Consider the following 16282-nt stretch of genomic DNA (forward strand, 5'->3'; position numbering starts at 1 on the left):
ACAGTGCGACCGTCGCCCTCCCGGATCGGCTCCGACCGCATCTGGTGTGGTGGACGGTCCCTTACATTGTCTTATCAGGAGTCTCTATGCGGCCCTACCGGGCCACGTTGACCCTGTATACAGACGCCTCTCTAGTGGGCTGGGGCGCCCATCTAAAGGGGGAGGTGAGCTCGGGGCTGTGGTGCGTAGACGAACTAGGTCTTCACATCACTTGTCTCGAGTTCAAGGCAGTGATCAACGCAGTCAATCACTGGAAGCATCGTCTCGTCGACGCCCGGCTCATGCTGGCGACCGACAACACGACGGTAGTGTCCTATGTGAACAAACCGGGGGGAACCCACAGTCACTCGCTACTCGATCTCACGTTCGAGTTTTACGCTCTGGTGGACAGTGTCCCGTGCCAGATACGCGCCCGTCACATCCCAGGTGTGCGGAACGTACTGGCCGATGCTCTATCGAGGCCTCAGGATCCGAGCCCCACAGAGTGGATGCTGAACCCAGTAGTGTTTCAGTGGCTGTGCGAACGTTTGGGTCGTCCGATGGTCGACCTGTTCGCAACGCGGTTCAACAATCAACTCCCGTTGTTTGTATCACCAGTCCCGGACCCGAGGGCCATCGATCACGATGCTCTCGCGTTAGACTGGACGGGCTTGGTCGCTTATGCTTACCCGCCGACAGCGTTGATACCACACATTCTAAGCCGGCTCCGAGGAGTTCGCTGTCGAATGTTACTGATCGCGCCCATGTGGCCGAACAGATCGTGGTACCCCGACTTGCTGACCCAGGTCACGCAGTCGCCACTTCCACTGCCTGTGAGACTGGATCTCTTGATCCACCCTCACACCCGACAGCTTCATCCAAACGCAGGGCAGTTCAATCTGCACGCGTGGATGTTGTCACCGAGCGTCTGAGGAGTAAAGGTTTTTCTCGCCGGGCGTCTCGGGCATACGTTAGTATGCATCGTGATTCTACCCAGAAGGTGTATAATGCACGTTGGGTTATTTTCACGAAGTGGTGTTGTAAACATCACATTCATTCGCCAGATAAGGTATCTGTGCAGGATATTGCTCGTTTCATGTCTCACTTGCGAGAGACCCGGAAACTCTCCGGGGGTTCCATTGCCAACTATGTCTCGTCCGTTGCTACGGTACGGGACGTTGCTATGTGTACCAGTCTCTCCAAAGAGCCGGTGATACGGGGTATTATCAAGGGTTTCAAACAGCACGATCTTAAGAAGGGCCGCCTTCGGGCACCGGCCTTGGATCTTTCCCTAGTGTTGCAATCACTTACGGAAGCTCCGTATGAACCCTTGCATAGTGCTTCGTTCCGGCATGTGACTTGGAAAACAGCATTTCTCCTCTCCTTTGCCACGGCGGCACGTGTATCCGAAATTCATGCACTCGATGTCGCCAAGGTACGATTCGATAGGGGTGACGAAGGAGCGGTCCGCCTGGGCCTGCTCATGGGCTTCGTCGCCAAGAATCAGAGAGTCGGGCAAACGGAGAGAGAATTCACTGTAAGATCACTCAAAGAAATCTTACATCCTGCTGATACTGAGGACAGAGCGCTGTGTCCGGTTAGGGCCCTTAAGTATTATCTTAAGGCTTCGAATGAACGTAGACAAGGGCGTGACCGTCTGTTCATATCGTGTAACCCTAATCGCACGGTTGACATAACTCGCAACTCGATTGCGTTGTGGCTTCGTTCTGTCATCAATCTGGCGTACCGGTCTCGGGGGTTACCGGTAGCGGGGTCAAACCCGCACGAGATCAGGGCGCTAGCGGCAACATTTGCCCTACACTCGAATATCTCTGTTCGCAGAATATTACGAGGTTGTTACTGGCGTTCTGACTCGGTTTTTGCCAATCATTACCTCAAACAGGTCGCTGATGCCGTTGTGGAGAATGTGCACTGTCTTGGCCCGCGGATCGCGGCGCAAGCGGGCACCTAAGGGGTGTGCCCAGCGCAATTCCTCAGGCGTCTTACCTTGCACGGTGGTCAATCTGGGTCGACTCCAATGTTCCCACTGCCGTGGGTACAGGAGTTGGGGTCCCGCAAACCAGCGCACTCACACCACAGGTGAGGGCGGCTTTTTGTGTGCTTTGTCCTTATTTGTATTTTGACAATTATGTCTTTAATTGTCTGTCGTGTATCCCAACCTTGTGATGCATGCTTACAAATACTGGAATTAGGTCACGCGCCTAATGCATACTTTAAGTAGGCTTGCTCTGGGATATACGGTCTGAATGAAATTAATTTCCCTCTTTTCGACTGTTTAACCTGATCTAAGATTAAGCTCACGCGGATACAGTGTTCTCATCCGCTGCGGCGATGAAATACCTATCCAGTGGGGCCGTTTGGAGTCACCAATCGTTTTGGCAATGACGATTGAGCCTTACGGTATGCGCTTGACAGTGCTTTGGTATTCCTATAGGGTAACGCCTAGCTAGGTGCATGCGCATCGAGTGCTTCCGCCTTGGTGTTTACTTCCGCTGGTCGGAAGGAACGCTAGCAGTCAGGATTCGGGTTGTAGGTGCTCCCCACCGCCTACTGTGGTAGTCAGCCTCGGTATAACAGTGGTAATGTATTACTTAATGTAATTTGTAGAATTTTCCTATTCGGAATATTCTATAAGTAATACGTTACCACTGGGCTGCTGCCCGCCCGTCCGTCCCCCGAGCACTTGCTCTCGCAGGAGACAAGAGTGAAGGGTGTCACATGGCAGCTGGGTGGCTACGCACGTGCTGCATGAGGTAATTGAGATCTCTGTGGTAGATTTCGCTATAGCAGCAGTTGTGGGAGACAACAGCCTCGGTATAACAGTGGTAACGTATTACTTATAGAATATTCCGAATAGGAAAATTCTACAAATTTTTTCACAATTGCACACAGTGACGGTCCTAATTTGACTGAATCTAAAGCTGTCTAATGTTGACCTATTGGCTTTAAAGTTTGAATATGACAAGATGCCGTTGTATATACGACCAGTCGCCTACTCAGTGGTAATACAAAATAAAACGATAGGCTGTCAAACATATAACCAATCGCCTTTGAATCTGAATGAATTGTGACAAAAGACTGTCAAGAAAACTTCTCACATGGTCTATTCCATCTTTTTTTCTATTTTAATGATGTCTAATATCCGCGAAGCAAATAGCGATTGTTCTATGTTTTCATTAACACAAACGCATGAATATTCAAAGTTCATAAACACAGTTCTCCAGTAACAGTTCTCTCCTAACAAATATTGATAGATTTTACTACCCAAGTTTTAAAGGTCATTTGTTGATATCCCTATAATAATTTACTGTGTGTGTGATTATGTTATTTTTCCACCCCAGCATATAATGTGGGGGGATAGCCATCATCTGGTCGGTCGGTCTGTCCGTCCGTCGGTATTTCGTTTCGGGAGCATAACTTGAAAACTGTGAACAAAATTTCATCTGAACTTGCTACATGTATTGACAGGGGCTAATGTGGTGCCTTTTGCTATTGTGGAAGCCGGGGGATTTGTCATCTGTTTCAAACGTTAACTGTTTGTGGAGCTTCAAATAGTTAAAGGCATCAACTTTACCTGATTAAGTTGATAAAATTGTTGCATCTAAATTAAAGGGCAACAAGAGAAAGACATCGCACATTGAGTTCGGAGCCCACCAGGCTATCCTGGTAGTGAATGACTCTGTGAAGAACAACATGCCGGAGGAGCTGAGCCACGGCATCGTACTCACCATCTACGAGGCAAAGGGGCTGGAGTTTGATGACGTCCTGCTGTACAACTTCTTCAAGGACTCTCAGGTAGGTGACGTGGACTAATGCTGCCACCCAAGGCAATATTCTCTTTCAGATTAAATCCTCCTTGGGGCACTTATTGCATTTTCCTGGCTCAAGAAAATCTACATGACATAGTTGTAACCATTTTCCTTAATAAAAAATGTTACCACACAAAAAACTTCGTTTTTGTATGATATACGTCCACCCTTATAGTGCCTCACCCTCCACAGCGCGTCACGCCAAGGGAAGCAACTCTCACCCAAATCACTTTCCTTATGTCATCTGACAAAGACAGACGTGCCTGTTTTTTTCAAGACTAACAAAAGTACAAGATAATCATCGTTCGTACAAGAACCATGGCAGACAAACTGTATGTATGGTACATTTCTTTCATGCAAAGGCATAATACCTCGCATTGTAAAGTTATAGAGTTGTAATTATGTGACACGTGTACGATACCTTTGAAACAAAGGCCGTCGTGGCGTCCATATTGTAGTGCCACGTATGATACATGTAACACCAGGGCCATTAAAAACGGCTTGGGTTTTTTAATATTATATCATCAGGCTTTGGCCTACAATCTTTTCCTTTAATAAACCCAAGGTGGTGTGTTAATTATATTTAAATTACACTTACCTTTTTTTACGGGTTTTTTACACCTTCGCGCGTAACACGCCCACTTTGGTGTTATAATTATACTATGACATTGGCTATTAGTATCGCGTTACCAATCGCATTCTAAATTACGCCTTTGCTTCTAGTTTCACAATTTATGCACGTATCTTTCCGATCTTTCAATCGCACTGATACAATTTATTACCCTTCCCGCCCAACTCAGAAATTACGGTCTTTTATCAAGACCTTCAAACTGTGTACGGGGTGTTCGGCATCCATTCCCCCCCAAGACAGGCATGATACTTGCCTCAAGTGTTTGGCGGAAGACGGGCATGACGATGGGTCATGCCCGATCTGTATTGCTTTCACCCCCCGGGCTCAGAAAAAGAGACAAGTGGATCTCTTACACTTTAAGGGTCTCTTGAAGGCGGGGGTGGATATTAGATCGGCAAAGACTGTCCCCCCCCCAATTTAAAAAATCAAGAAAGGGTAAAAAAGCAGAGACTGTCTCCTCCGCTCCCTCTCCGGGGGCTGGGGGAGAAGGCTCTAGGGTCCCTGTAACAATCACTGCACCCTCTCCTGCACCGTCTTTGGCGGACATCTCTGCCTTGTTGAGGTCGCAGATGGCGTCGATGATGGAGGAGGTAAAGTCTCAGCTCCGAGAGGAGATGTGGACCGAGCCTTCCCCGTTGTTGCCGCCGGACGCGGCTTCGAGACCTCGTGATATGCCCGGCGTCGGCCGAGGCAGGCCACTTGGTCTCGGGGACAATCTCAGACCAGGCTTCGGCGCCGGCTCGAGGTCGTTCCCCAGCGGAGGGGTGGCGGGCGCTGGCCCGTTCACTACTGACGCACAGTTCTCCCTAGCGGAGCCAGACGCCTCCTCCGAGGCCGAGGCTTCCTCTAGCGGATTCCTAGCCCAGAGCCAGGTGGGTTCCCATGAACCCCCGGCACCTCGGGACCGAGACTCGGTTTCGGGCCGGGTGCAGCCTGGGGATGCGAAGGCCCAGGCCTTCGGGCGTCCCCCTTCCGACTTCGTCTGCCTCTTCTCTCGGGGAAGAGTCGATTAATTTCGGCTCGGAATCGAGAGAGGAGGAGTGGATGGAGGAGGGGGGAGACCTCGGGAACATTTTCCTTTGCTTCCTCTTTGAGGCATGTACGGGACAAGATTGTCCAGTTACTGCCTCAGGTGGCTGCGCCCATGCCCCAGTCGGCTCTGAGCAAGGCGCCCCAGGTGCGGCTCCGTATTCTGTCCTCACTGGTGCATGAAGTCATCAACCCTCTGTTGTCGGGTGTTGTCGGTTGCATGTTATCGAACTGCCGACAGCCGGGGTCCACTGCCTCAAGCCGGATGTCCCTGTAGCGGCCGACTGGCTCTATTCCTGAAGGAATGGGAGACAGTCACATCCAATCCCTGGACCCTGTCCACTCTAAGGGATGGCCATTTGCCTCGGTGGAAACATCATCCGCCCCCCTTCTCCGGGATAAAGCACACTCCGGTGCCTGCTACCCAAGAGAAGGCGGAATTCCTCCGTGCCGAGTTCGACACACTTCTTATGAAGGCTGCGATCGAACCGGTTCCCGTGGGACAGGAAAGCGAGGGCTTCTACTCGACATATTTCCTAGTCACCAAAAAAAGACGGGGGTTCAGGCCTATTCTCAATCTGAGAAGGCTGAACAAACTTATAGAGGTACCGTCCTTCAGGATGGAGACACTGCGCTCGGTGATCTCAGCTGTCGAGACAGGAGAATGGCTAACGTCAATAGACCTAAAAGACGCCTATCTCCACGTACACCCCGAGTTCAAGAAATACCTGAGGTTTTCTTTGGACGGGAGGTGTTATCAGTTCAGGGTTCTACCATTTGGGATCTCCACGGGTGTTCACCAAGCTGATGTTGATTCCCGCCCAAGTGGCCAGATCAAAAGGTCGCTTCTACAATCCGTACCTCGACGACTGGTTACTAAGAGCTCTATCGCAATCCCTGAGTCAGATAGCTACACAAGACGTGATAGACATTCTGATCACTCTAGGTTGGATAGTCAATCTCAAGAAGTCAGTTCTGAGCCCTACTCAGAATCTAGTCTTCCTAGGGGCGAATTTCAACACGGTGAGCGGACTTGTATCTCTGTCACAAGATCGCATTACCAAGGTCAGAAGTGTTACTTCCCAGTTCCTTCTGTCTGCAAGTCACACTGCTTGTACATGGCTCCAGTTACTGGGCAACATGGCGGCGACAGTGGATGTGGTTTGGCGGGCGCGCTTGAGAATGAGACCCATTCAACAAGCGCTCCGTCGACTTTGGGTGAACTCGGAAGAGCTCGAGACTGTTCTCGAGACTGCGCAGTGGCTCAATGCACACCTTCAGTTGTGGACCGAGGTCGGGAATCTGTCCCGGGGGCTCCCCCTCGACACTCCCGTTCCGTCTCTCACAGTTCAAACAGACGCGTCACTCTCCGGCTGGGGAGGGGTTCTGAACGGTCACACTGCCTCGGGACTATGGTCCCAGCAGGAGATCAAACTGCATATCAATGTGCTAGAACTGAGAGCGGTCAGGATGGTGTTCCAACGCTTCCTGGATCTGCTTCGTGGCCAAGTGGTGCGTCTCGAGATGGACAACCAAACGGCGATGACTTACATCCGGAAGCAGGGGGGAACGGTGTCTCCGTCGCTTCTCCCAAGAGACGTGGCAGTTCCTCCTATGGTGCGACTCACACGTTATCAGGGTGCTACCTGTTTATCTCAAGCGTACGCCCCGGCTCTGCCCATTGAGGAGATCTGCTCCGCGGCTATTTGGAGCCAGCCAAGCATGTTTATCAAACATTACCAACTCGACAAACACTCAAGCGAGCGTGCTCGGTTTGGTCAGTCAGTTCTCCGAACTGGGCAAAGTTCTGCATCTCTAGCCGATTGAGCTTTCGAGATTTTAGACTGCCCGGACCGGTTATAAAACTGCTCAGTAACGGTCCGGATTATATCTTCTACGGTCGATAACAATACCAGCCATTACTACTCGATAATCATCGTATTTGCACATGCACTCCTTCGATTCCCGGGGACCCTCTGGCCTAGCTCTGCGCAGGTTTATAGTCTCTCGTGATCTGCACCCCCATATCACTTGTTCAAAAAAGTGTGTGTGTGTGTGTGTGTGTGTGTGTGTGTGTGTGTGTGTCTCGAGTTCTCAAAGAATGGCCCTTTTATTGTGTATGGTCGACCACGCCCTGTCTCCAGCCCCCGCCTTTCGACGGTGGTCCCTCCCGATAAGGTTGGTTCCATTTATTGAACTCTTGTTTATTCATTGAAATAATCAAAATACGATGTATTTATGCACGCTTGTTGCTGACGGATGCCACTTCCTAGATTATCTTTAAGAGTCTATCTGGATGCAATAAGTGCCCCAAGGAGGATTTAATCTGAAAGAGAATTTTACAAACCTGTAGAGGTTATGAATTCTCTGATGAAATCCTCCTTGGGGCACGGCCACCCACCTCCCCGCATTCCGTCAGCATTAGACATATGGAAAGTGATTTAGGTGAGAGTTGCTCCCCTTGGCGTGACACTCCGTGGAGGGTGAGGCACCATAAGGGTGGACGTATATCATACATAAACGAAGTTTTTTGTGTGGTAACATTTTTTATTAAGGAAAATGGTTACAACTATGTCATGTAGATTTTCTTGAGCCAGGAAAATGCAATAAGTGCCCCAAGGAGGATTTCATCAGAGCATTCATAACCTCTACAGGTTTGTAAAAGTTTCATACTACTGGATTATGTACATGATCGAAAAATGCTTTGATAAATATAACGGTTACAATTGGTTGGTTGTTGTAGACAGCCATTTCTCAGTTATAATAGCATTAAACATCTAACAAACAGTTTTGTTATTGATGGATCACAAGTATGATTCTTCTGTGTATATGTATCGTCGGGTTATAAGTTTTCAGACATCATACATTTTTGGACGGCCACGTTTATCGTGATTATTCGCACTATAACAGGATGTAGCATCCAACAGACATTGTAATTACTGATATGATGGCTTCTTTTGTAGAGAAAGTTGTCTTATATATAAACTACGAATGTTTCTTAAGCGTCCAGAAACCCATTACACCGGAATATAGATTATTATTTGAATACAGGCGATGAAAGAATGGAGAGTTGTTACATCATTCTTGGAACAAATTGCAAAGGGCCAGGAAGATGAAAGAACAGAAAATCTAGTCATCATTGACGAAGGTTTGTATTTTTGTATGTCGCTGGTTAGCACTGCATTTAAGACTCCCTCCAAATGTAATTGTACGTCCACACCATACAGCCATAAGATAAGAGTACAGTAATAACTTACATATATGGAGTCTTGGCAGATCTCGGGGCAGAAAAGGTCCCTATTATGAGTTACCAAACAGTGGAAAAGTGGTCCGACTCGGTAAGATGGCTGTGTGCGTGTCATGATGCCCAAACGGCTTACACGTTTTTCAGTCACTGATATTTCGGGTCCATACTAGATTATTTATAGGCTGCAGTGATATGACTTGGTTTGACAAAAGTTGGCTTGATCACTTTGGTTTTCAAATGTCTGGGTAATTACTTATTTTTGCAGAAATCTTAAAGAAGCCAAAGAGGCCTCGCCCTTTGAACTTTGACCCCAACCAGCACAAGGTCCTAAACTCTGAACTGAAGCATCTGTACACAGCCTTGACTAGAGCACGGGTCAATGTGTGGATCTTTGATGAGGATGAGGAGAGGCGGGCCCCCATGTTTGAATACTTCAAGGCAAGGAAGCTGGTCAGATGTATCACGGATGCAGAGATGAATGCTGCTGGTGAGATTATTATAATCTAATAAATATTGATTGATTTGCCGAAGTTTACCATCAATCTTGTACTGTGCCTGTGCAGATTATATATGAATACATAACCCATAATAAGTCAAGCAAGATATCCCCCATGTAGATCTGGGTTAGAATTGGTCTTCAATAATCCTGTTCTTGTTGGAAGACTAACAGGATCGGTTGGTGAGATTCGCTGACTTGGTTGATGCTTTCATGGTATCCTGATTGAGTAGATCAATGCTCATGATGTCACTTACTGGATTGTCTTGTTTGGACTTGATTATTTACAGACAGTCGTCATTAACGGGATCGGTTGGTGAGACTCGCTGACTTGGTTGATGCTTTCATGGTATCCTGATTGAGTAGATCAATGCTCATGATGTCACTTACTGGATTGTCTTGTTTGGACTTGATTATTTACAGACAGTCGTCATTAACGGGATCGGTTGGTGAGACTCGCTGACGTGGTTGATGCTTTCATGGTATCCTGATTGAGTAGATCAATGCTCATGATGTCACTTACTGGATTGTCTTGTTTGGACTTGATTATTTACAGACAGTCGTCATTAACGGGATTGGGTGGTGAGACTCGCTGACTTGGTTGATGCTTTCATGGTATCCTGATTGAGTAGATCAATGCTCATGATGTCACTTACTGGACTGTCTTGTTTGGACTTGATTATTTACAGACCGTCGTCATTAAGCTGGAATTTCTCCGAGTGCATGGTTAAACAGCAAACTAATAAACAAGCAAGCTATTTCATGGTTTTTATTTGACTGGGTCTGCAGTGTTCGAAATAAGCGCCTGCCCGTAGGCCCGTGGCATGTAGAACTTGTGTCGGGCCCGCAGTTTCAAATTTGGATGGGTCCTTATGGCCTGCTGTAAATTTATATTGTTGTTTTTTGTCACAATAAGCTGTAGTTTTTGTAAGTAAGGGCCTGAAGAACAGTCAGGGCCTGCAGCTTTTAAAGTTTAAGTTGACCATAAAAACCTCCTTGTGAAAGTTGTGATAATGAAATTTGAACAATTGATTTTAGATATTAGTCAACAATTTATATCTAATTTTGATGTCTCTCTGAGATGACACATAGCATTTAGGTTCTTGTTACTCTTATGGTTGTGTTAATTGTTGCAGCTGGTTTGGAAGAGGTTGTTGGTCCCCTGTACTCCATGGTTGCAGGGCACCATTACTCCATAATTATGATTGTGTTAATTGTTGCAGCTGGTATGGAGGAGACAATGTTTGCTGAGAAGTCCACCCCCGAGGATTGGGTGAAACGTGGTGATGAGATGATGGGCCGGTGTCTCTACGAGGTGGCCGCCAAGTGCTACAGGATGGGAGACAATGAGACGAAGGAGAAGATAGCCCAGGCTCACAACCAAGCTTTGAAAGCTTCCAGGATGAAGGACAACCCGAAGAAGATGAAGGAGGAGTTTGTCTTCGCTGCTGAGAAGTTCCTGGAAAGTGGCCATGACAACAAGGCTGCCCTCTGCCTGCAGAATGCTAGGGAATATGAGCTCGCAGCTACCGTGTTTGAGAAATGTGGACAGGTATGTTCACTCCTTGCTCAATATATTATTAACTTTTTCAACACTGCAGGCTGGTACATCGGCCAAGACGTAGCCATGTCAAAATAGTCTGTAATTTTATTAACCTTACCTGTCATATCATTCATTTATAAAATCTCTCACTTTTCACAATATCTGAAATAAGTATTTCATTTCAATCAATCATATTTTAGCGATAGATAAAATTGTTTTCACTATTTCCTGGAAAAAACAAAATCTCTGACACATGCTCCGACAACGAGTCCATATTGACGCGTCAAAGAGAAGACGTTTTAAACAAATCTCTAAATAAATTAAATAAATTAAATAAATAATAATAATAGTAATAAATAAAATCAACAATAATATATCCAAAAGTTGTCAAACTTACATCTAGGTTATTATTTCCATCTTTTCATGCGATCTGGTGTAATGCAAGTCAAATGACATCTCAGGTTTTGTCGCCTTAACTTTTATGCTCGGACACGGTGTTTAATGCCAAAATATATGCCTAAGAAATCTTTGTCACAGCTTGTAACCTTGCACGTGCAGATGCATCCAGGAAGTTCCATATTTTTAATATAGGTTGCTATTTCCTGCTTTATAGAATATAACTTTCAGAATAATATGATTTAACATAAACCTTTTGTTTAAATCTGAAATTTATCATTCACAAGGACTGTATCGATTGCTGTAATTTGATTGGTTGCCTTAGGTCATGTGCTTGAATTCGACCAATCACAATCCTTTTGGCAGATTTCGGCAAGAAAGTGTCATTAGAAACTAATTTCTATCCAATAGATTTGCTTGGTACAGCCAATAAAATACACAAGGGGAGGTTACTCTTTCGTATTATTGATGTCATAAGCTTTCTAATGATCCAGAGAGCGAACGATTCGTCACGTGTTGCTCATAGAAAGCTTCGAAAATGGGTGTTACTGAGCAGAAAGCCACTGTTATTGGGAGATGGATGATACCAGATAATATTTAAGATTCTTTTTAGAATAATCTTCTGAAGAAATAGGTAAGTGAATATTATGAAATCTTACGATTGCTGAAATTCTTCAAATTCTTCAAATCTGATCTGTTTTCTTTCCCTCCAGTTGGTTGATGCTGCAAAGATGTTCCGAAGATGCAAGAAGCATGTTGATGCAAGTCGATGCTACGAACAGCTTGGTAACTACCACAAAGCTATAGAGGTTCTTGACAACGAGGAGCTGTATGACCAAGCCATTGACTGCCTTGAGAGACACAAACTGGTTGTCAGTGTAAGTCACTTATGTTGAATGATGACTCCAGATCAGAAACAACTATATTGTTTATAGAAATATTTCATTCATACCTTATAGCACAAACAATTGTGTTCCACATTTTTATTTATCCATTTCAAAACATAAATTTTTGTCCTTGCTTAGGCATTCCAGCATATGCCCCCAGAATCCAAGACTTGCAATAAGAGCATACTAGCATGAGGCTCAGATGGTTATTATGTGTGATGTGGATGAAACATTATCTGACAGCATGGATCATTGCTCGTTAAGATCGGGGGTAGAATAGATCTTCAGCAACCCATGTTTGCCGTTACAGCGACTACGCTTGTGTCAAAATGTTTGGTAACAGCGTGGGGGCACTGGAGGCCCAGTCGGCCAGGCACGGCAAATTACTATCCAGAGGAGTGCCGGAATCATCCAAGTTATATACGTCTAATAATTACTAACACTAAGGTTAATCTAACATACCCTTATGGAACTGAAATAACGGTTATATTCGATCTCATTCACTGATGAGACCCGTGAAGATCTGGGTTAGAATAGGTCTTCCACAACCCATGCTTGCCGTAAAAGGCGACTATGCTTGTCGTAAGAGGGGATAGGGTGGTCAGGCTCACCGACTTGGTTGATGCATGTAAATCACTGGATTGTCTGGTCCAGACTCGATTATTTAAAGATCACCGACATATAGCTGGATTATTGCTGAGAGCGGCATTAAACCACAAACAAACAAATATTAGCCACTTCTTTGCCAGGCCCAAACACGACTATTTATATCTTTGTGACATAGGTGGAATAGTGCTAACAGAGGCTTGAAACAATATTAACTCATTCTAAATAGAGTTGTGAGAGGTTTCCCAAACATGTTCATTATCAAGTTAAGATACCTTTTGGTGCAGAGGTAGCACTCGTAAGAAATATCGGCAAAGCTTATCTTCCCCATCTTTATCAGTTATACTTGTCAGCACCATTCCCGCGCTCATAGAGGTCGCAAAAGTGATCAGACATCTTAACCATCATCCTGTCAGGCTTTCCTCCCACATTATGTGTTAGGTTTTGTTTTGTTTGTTGTTTAAAACTCACTCAGCAATATGATGGCGGTCTGTTAATAGTTCAGCTGAAATGCCGTGCTATGACTGGAATTCTGTTCAAAGTGGTGTTAAGCCTGATTCACTCACACCTCACTATGTCAGATGTACACACAGGAATTCAAGTGACAACCAATATATATTATTCGTGGGGGGTGGTCAGGTAGCCTAGTGGTTAAAGCGTTCGCTCGTTACGCCGAAGACCCGGGTTCGATTCCCGACATGGGTACAATGTGTGAAGCCCATTTGTGGTGTCCCCCGCCGTGATATTGCTGGAATATTGCTAAAAGCGGCGTAAAACCATACTCACTCACTCACTATTATTCGTGGAAATATGAACAAAATCGATGTTATCTTGTTTACCACAGGAGCTGGAGAGGAAAGGGAAGGAGGTCCCACGTGTGCTCCTCCTCAACAAGCCTGGCATCAGCTTCACTGTGGCCAGACTCAGCTACAAGGCGGCCAACTTCTACCACAGGTACAAGAATGAAGCCAAGATGGTGGAGGCGCTGGAGCGCTTGCCCCGCGTTGAAGACAGACTTGTCTTCCTCAAGAAGCGATCCTATGTGGAGCAAGCTGCTACAATCCTCGTGCAGGAATGTAGGTTATTTCTTTGCTTCATTCCGTTAAACCTCATTACATTAGAAATTATCCTCTTTCTGAGTTTTTCTAAGTCATTCTGACTCCTCTTTCTGAGCTTCTTTCTTATCATGCAAGCAAAATGAATGCATAGGTATGTATGTATCCACTGCAGATGGGAATATAGATAATTTTTTCAGAAATACAAAAACTGGAATGTGTGTTTATTTTTTAAATTTTTTACTTATCCTGCATTACTCCTTAATGCATTCACTGCTTACTTACGACAACTAGAAGGACAGCGCTGCGAAGGTCCTGGGTGAAGAAATAAAGTTGTTGTTCTCAAGTCCCAATCAGTGGCCTTCCGTCGCTGTCCTGTGACCTTGATGACACCTAAGGTCATCTTCACATCACTGCTTGTCGCAGCATAGCTAGGACGTGTCCAAGCGGAGCTCTCCTTTTGGATTAATTTTAGACCTTCAGTTTGTCTACAATCTTAAAAATTGATCTGCGATGGGTGGTGTATTCTTTTCATATTACTTTCACCATGTTGTGTAGTTTTATGTGAATTAATTAGGCGTGAAAAGACGCTTGTCTTTTTTCCCGCCAAAATATTGTTGTTCGCCGCCATTTTGAATTGTGTTACAATCGTTTGCCTGCCAAGGTAGTCATATTGTTTACAATTCTCAGCTACGTATGTATAACATATTCTTATGTTCTTAAATATTACTAGCTTTGGCGTAACAGTGAGTTGCGTATACTAAAATTATTGTATACTTTTTCAACTCGTTAAAAATATGGTTGCCGATAGATTAATATCAAATCTACGGCTTTCTTCCAGTTCCGCTTCATCAACAATTCTTTTATTGCGTACCTATGTTTATGCGATTAAATAGTTTTTTGTTGGTATTTTTGGTTTTACATTGAGTTGCGTATATGAACTATTGTATACTCTTGCAACTCGTAGTTTTTGCCGATAGATTATTGTTCAATTCTATGGCATTCTTCCAGTACCGCCTCATCAACAATGGCGTAATTGTGTTTGTTTTAAACATATTTTATTGACATATATGGTCAACGGGATTGGGCAAAAGTTATCCAACTTAGGTGGCCCTTTCCCTACTCTATATGTACAGACATTGAATATACATATATATATGTAATTGTGTAACTTATGATTGAGCGTGGTATTAATTGTCGTGGGAAAAATCTTACAAAGATTATCATCCACGTTGTTTGGTTTGCGCGCAGATGTGCTCTCCAAACCCTAAATGAAAATATAAATACCCTTGGTTTACATTGGGTTGCGCATACAAAAATATTGTATATCCTTGCAACTCATAAATTTGCCGATAGATTAGTGTTCAAATTCTTCGGCACTCTTCCAGTATTATCTCATCAACAAGGGTTTCATTGCGTAACATACCTTTGAGCATTTTACTAATTGTCATGGAAAAAAACTTACAAGATTATCATCCACGATTGGTTGGTTTGCGCGCGGATGTGCTCTCCAATCTCTAAATGTAAATAGCATTGGTTTACATTGAATTGCGTATATAAAAATATTGTATACCCTTGCAATTCGTATTTTTGCCGATAGATTACTGTTCAATTCTACGGCATTCTTCCAGTACCATTTCTTCAATGGTTTAATTGCGTAACATAATTATGTTTGCTCGGTGTACATATTGTCGTGGAATAATCGCCCAAAGCTCTTTATCCACGGTCATAGGCATGCACGTAGATGTGCTCGCCAAAATTCAAAATGTAATTTTTATGTAAATCTCTAATCCAACGAGTTTACTATATAAAAGCAGATTACTCACAATCATATTTTGCAGTTATTCCATCGTGAGACGAGAGGAATGTCACTATCGCAGAATAGCGAATGACATGGTTCTGTCATTACCACCCAACCGTTATTATCGGCAGGTATTATGACGACTGTGATTGCAGAAGTACACCATCCACCGAAATCAACAATACCGGAGGATTTTGTGAGTATCGTAACTGCTCCTATTTTTTCAGCCGCCGGACACTTCCAGATACATGTATGATAATCTGTGACGTCGGCGACAGCACCAGCACCAGCGTATCGAGATGCTATGATGGGGGTAGATTAGACGCAAGCCTTGATCCAGTCAATACTTTTGAGCTTTGTGTCTGATTTATCTGCGCCGAGCGCAGCACTTGACTACAACCCAAGCACTTCTATTACGCAAGCGGCGCACGATCAGCTTAGCGCTGTTCCAACATATCCAGCATAGACCTGCGCCGAGCGCAGCGTCTGACTGATACCCAAGCGCTCCTATCACGCCAGTGACGCACGATCAGCTTAGCGCTGTTCCAACATATCCAGCATAGACCTGCGCCGAGCGCAGCGTCTGACTGCTACCCAAAGCGCTCCTATTACGCAAACGTCGCACGATCAGCTTAGCGCTGTTCCAACATTCCAGACCTGCGCTGAGCGCAGCGTCTGCGTATCAATCAAGGTCTCTACAATGACGTTAGCCCAAGGCTTACAGTGTACTCGGTTACGTAACCGGCACATGATCAGCTTAGCACATGTACCCGATTGGGAAG

General features: G+C 45.1%; 1 protein-coding gene across 2 annotated transcripts in view; it reads left to right on the forward strand.

Annotated features, from left to right (window-relative positions):
• The window catches only part of LOC124143775 (TPR and ankyrin repeat-containing protein 1-like), a 77942-nt gene that overhangs the window by 48589 nt on the left and 13071 nt on the right, over positions 1-16282 (forward strand). For both annotated transcript variants that reach the window (XM_046512863.2, XM_046512862.2), the window contains exons 19-24: positions 3613-3795; positions 8521-8617; positions 8982-9203; positions 10436-10764; positions 11865-12029; positions 13489-13720. In XM_046512863.2, coding sequence (XP_046368819.2) covers positions 3613-3795; positions 8521-8617; positions 8982-9203; positions 10436-10764; positions 11865-12029; positions 13489-13720 — 1228 coding nt within the window. The remainder of the gene's footprint in view (positions 1-3612; positions 3796-8520; positions 8618-8981; positions 9204-10435; positions 10765-11864; positions 12030-13488; positions 13721-16282) is intronic.

Source organism: Haliotis rufescens, unplaced genomic scaffold, assembly GCF_023055435.1.
Source record: "Haliotis rufescens isolate VD_foot unplaced genomic scaffold, xgHalRufe1.0.p SCAF_1, whole genome shotgun sequence".
In the NCBI taxonomy this organism is placed as follows: domain Eukaryota; kingdom Metazoa; phylum Mollusca; class Gastropoda; order Lepetellida; family Haliotidae; genus Haliotis; species Haliotis rufescens.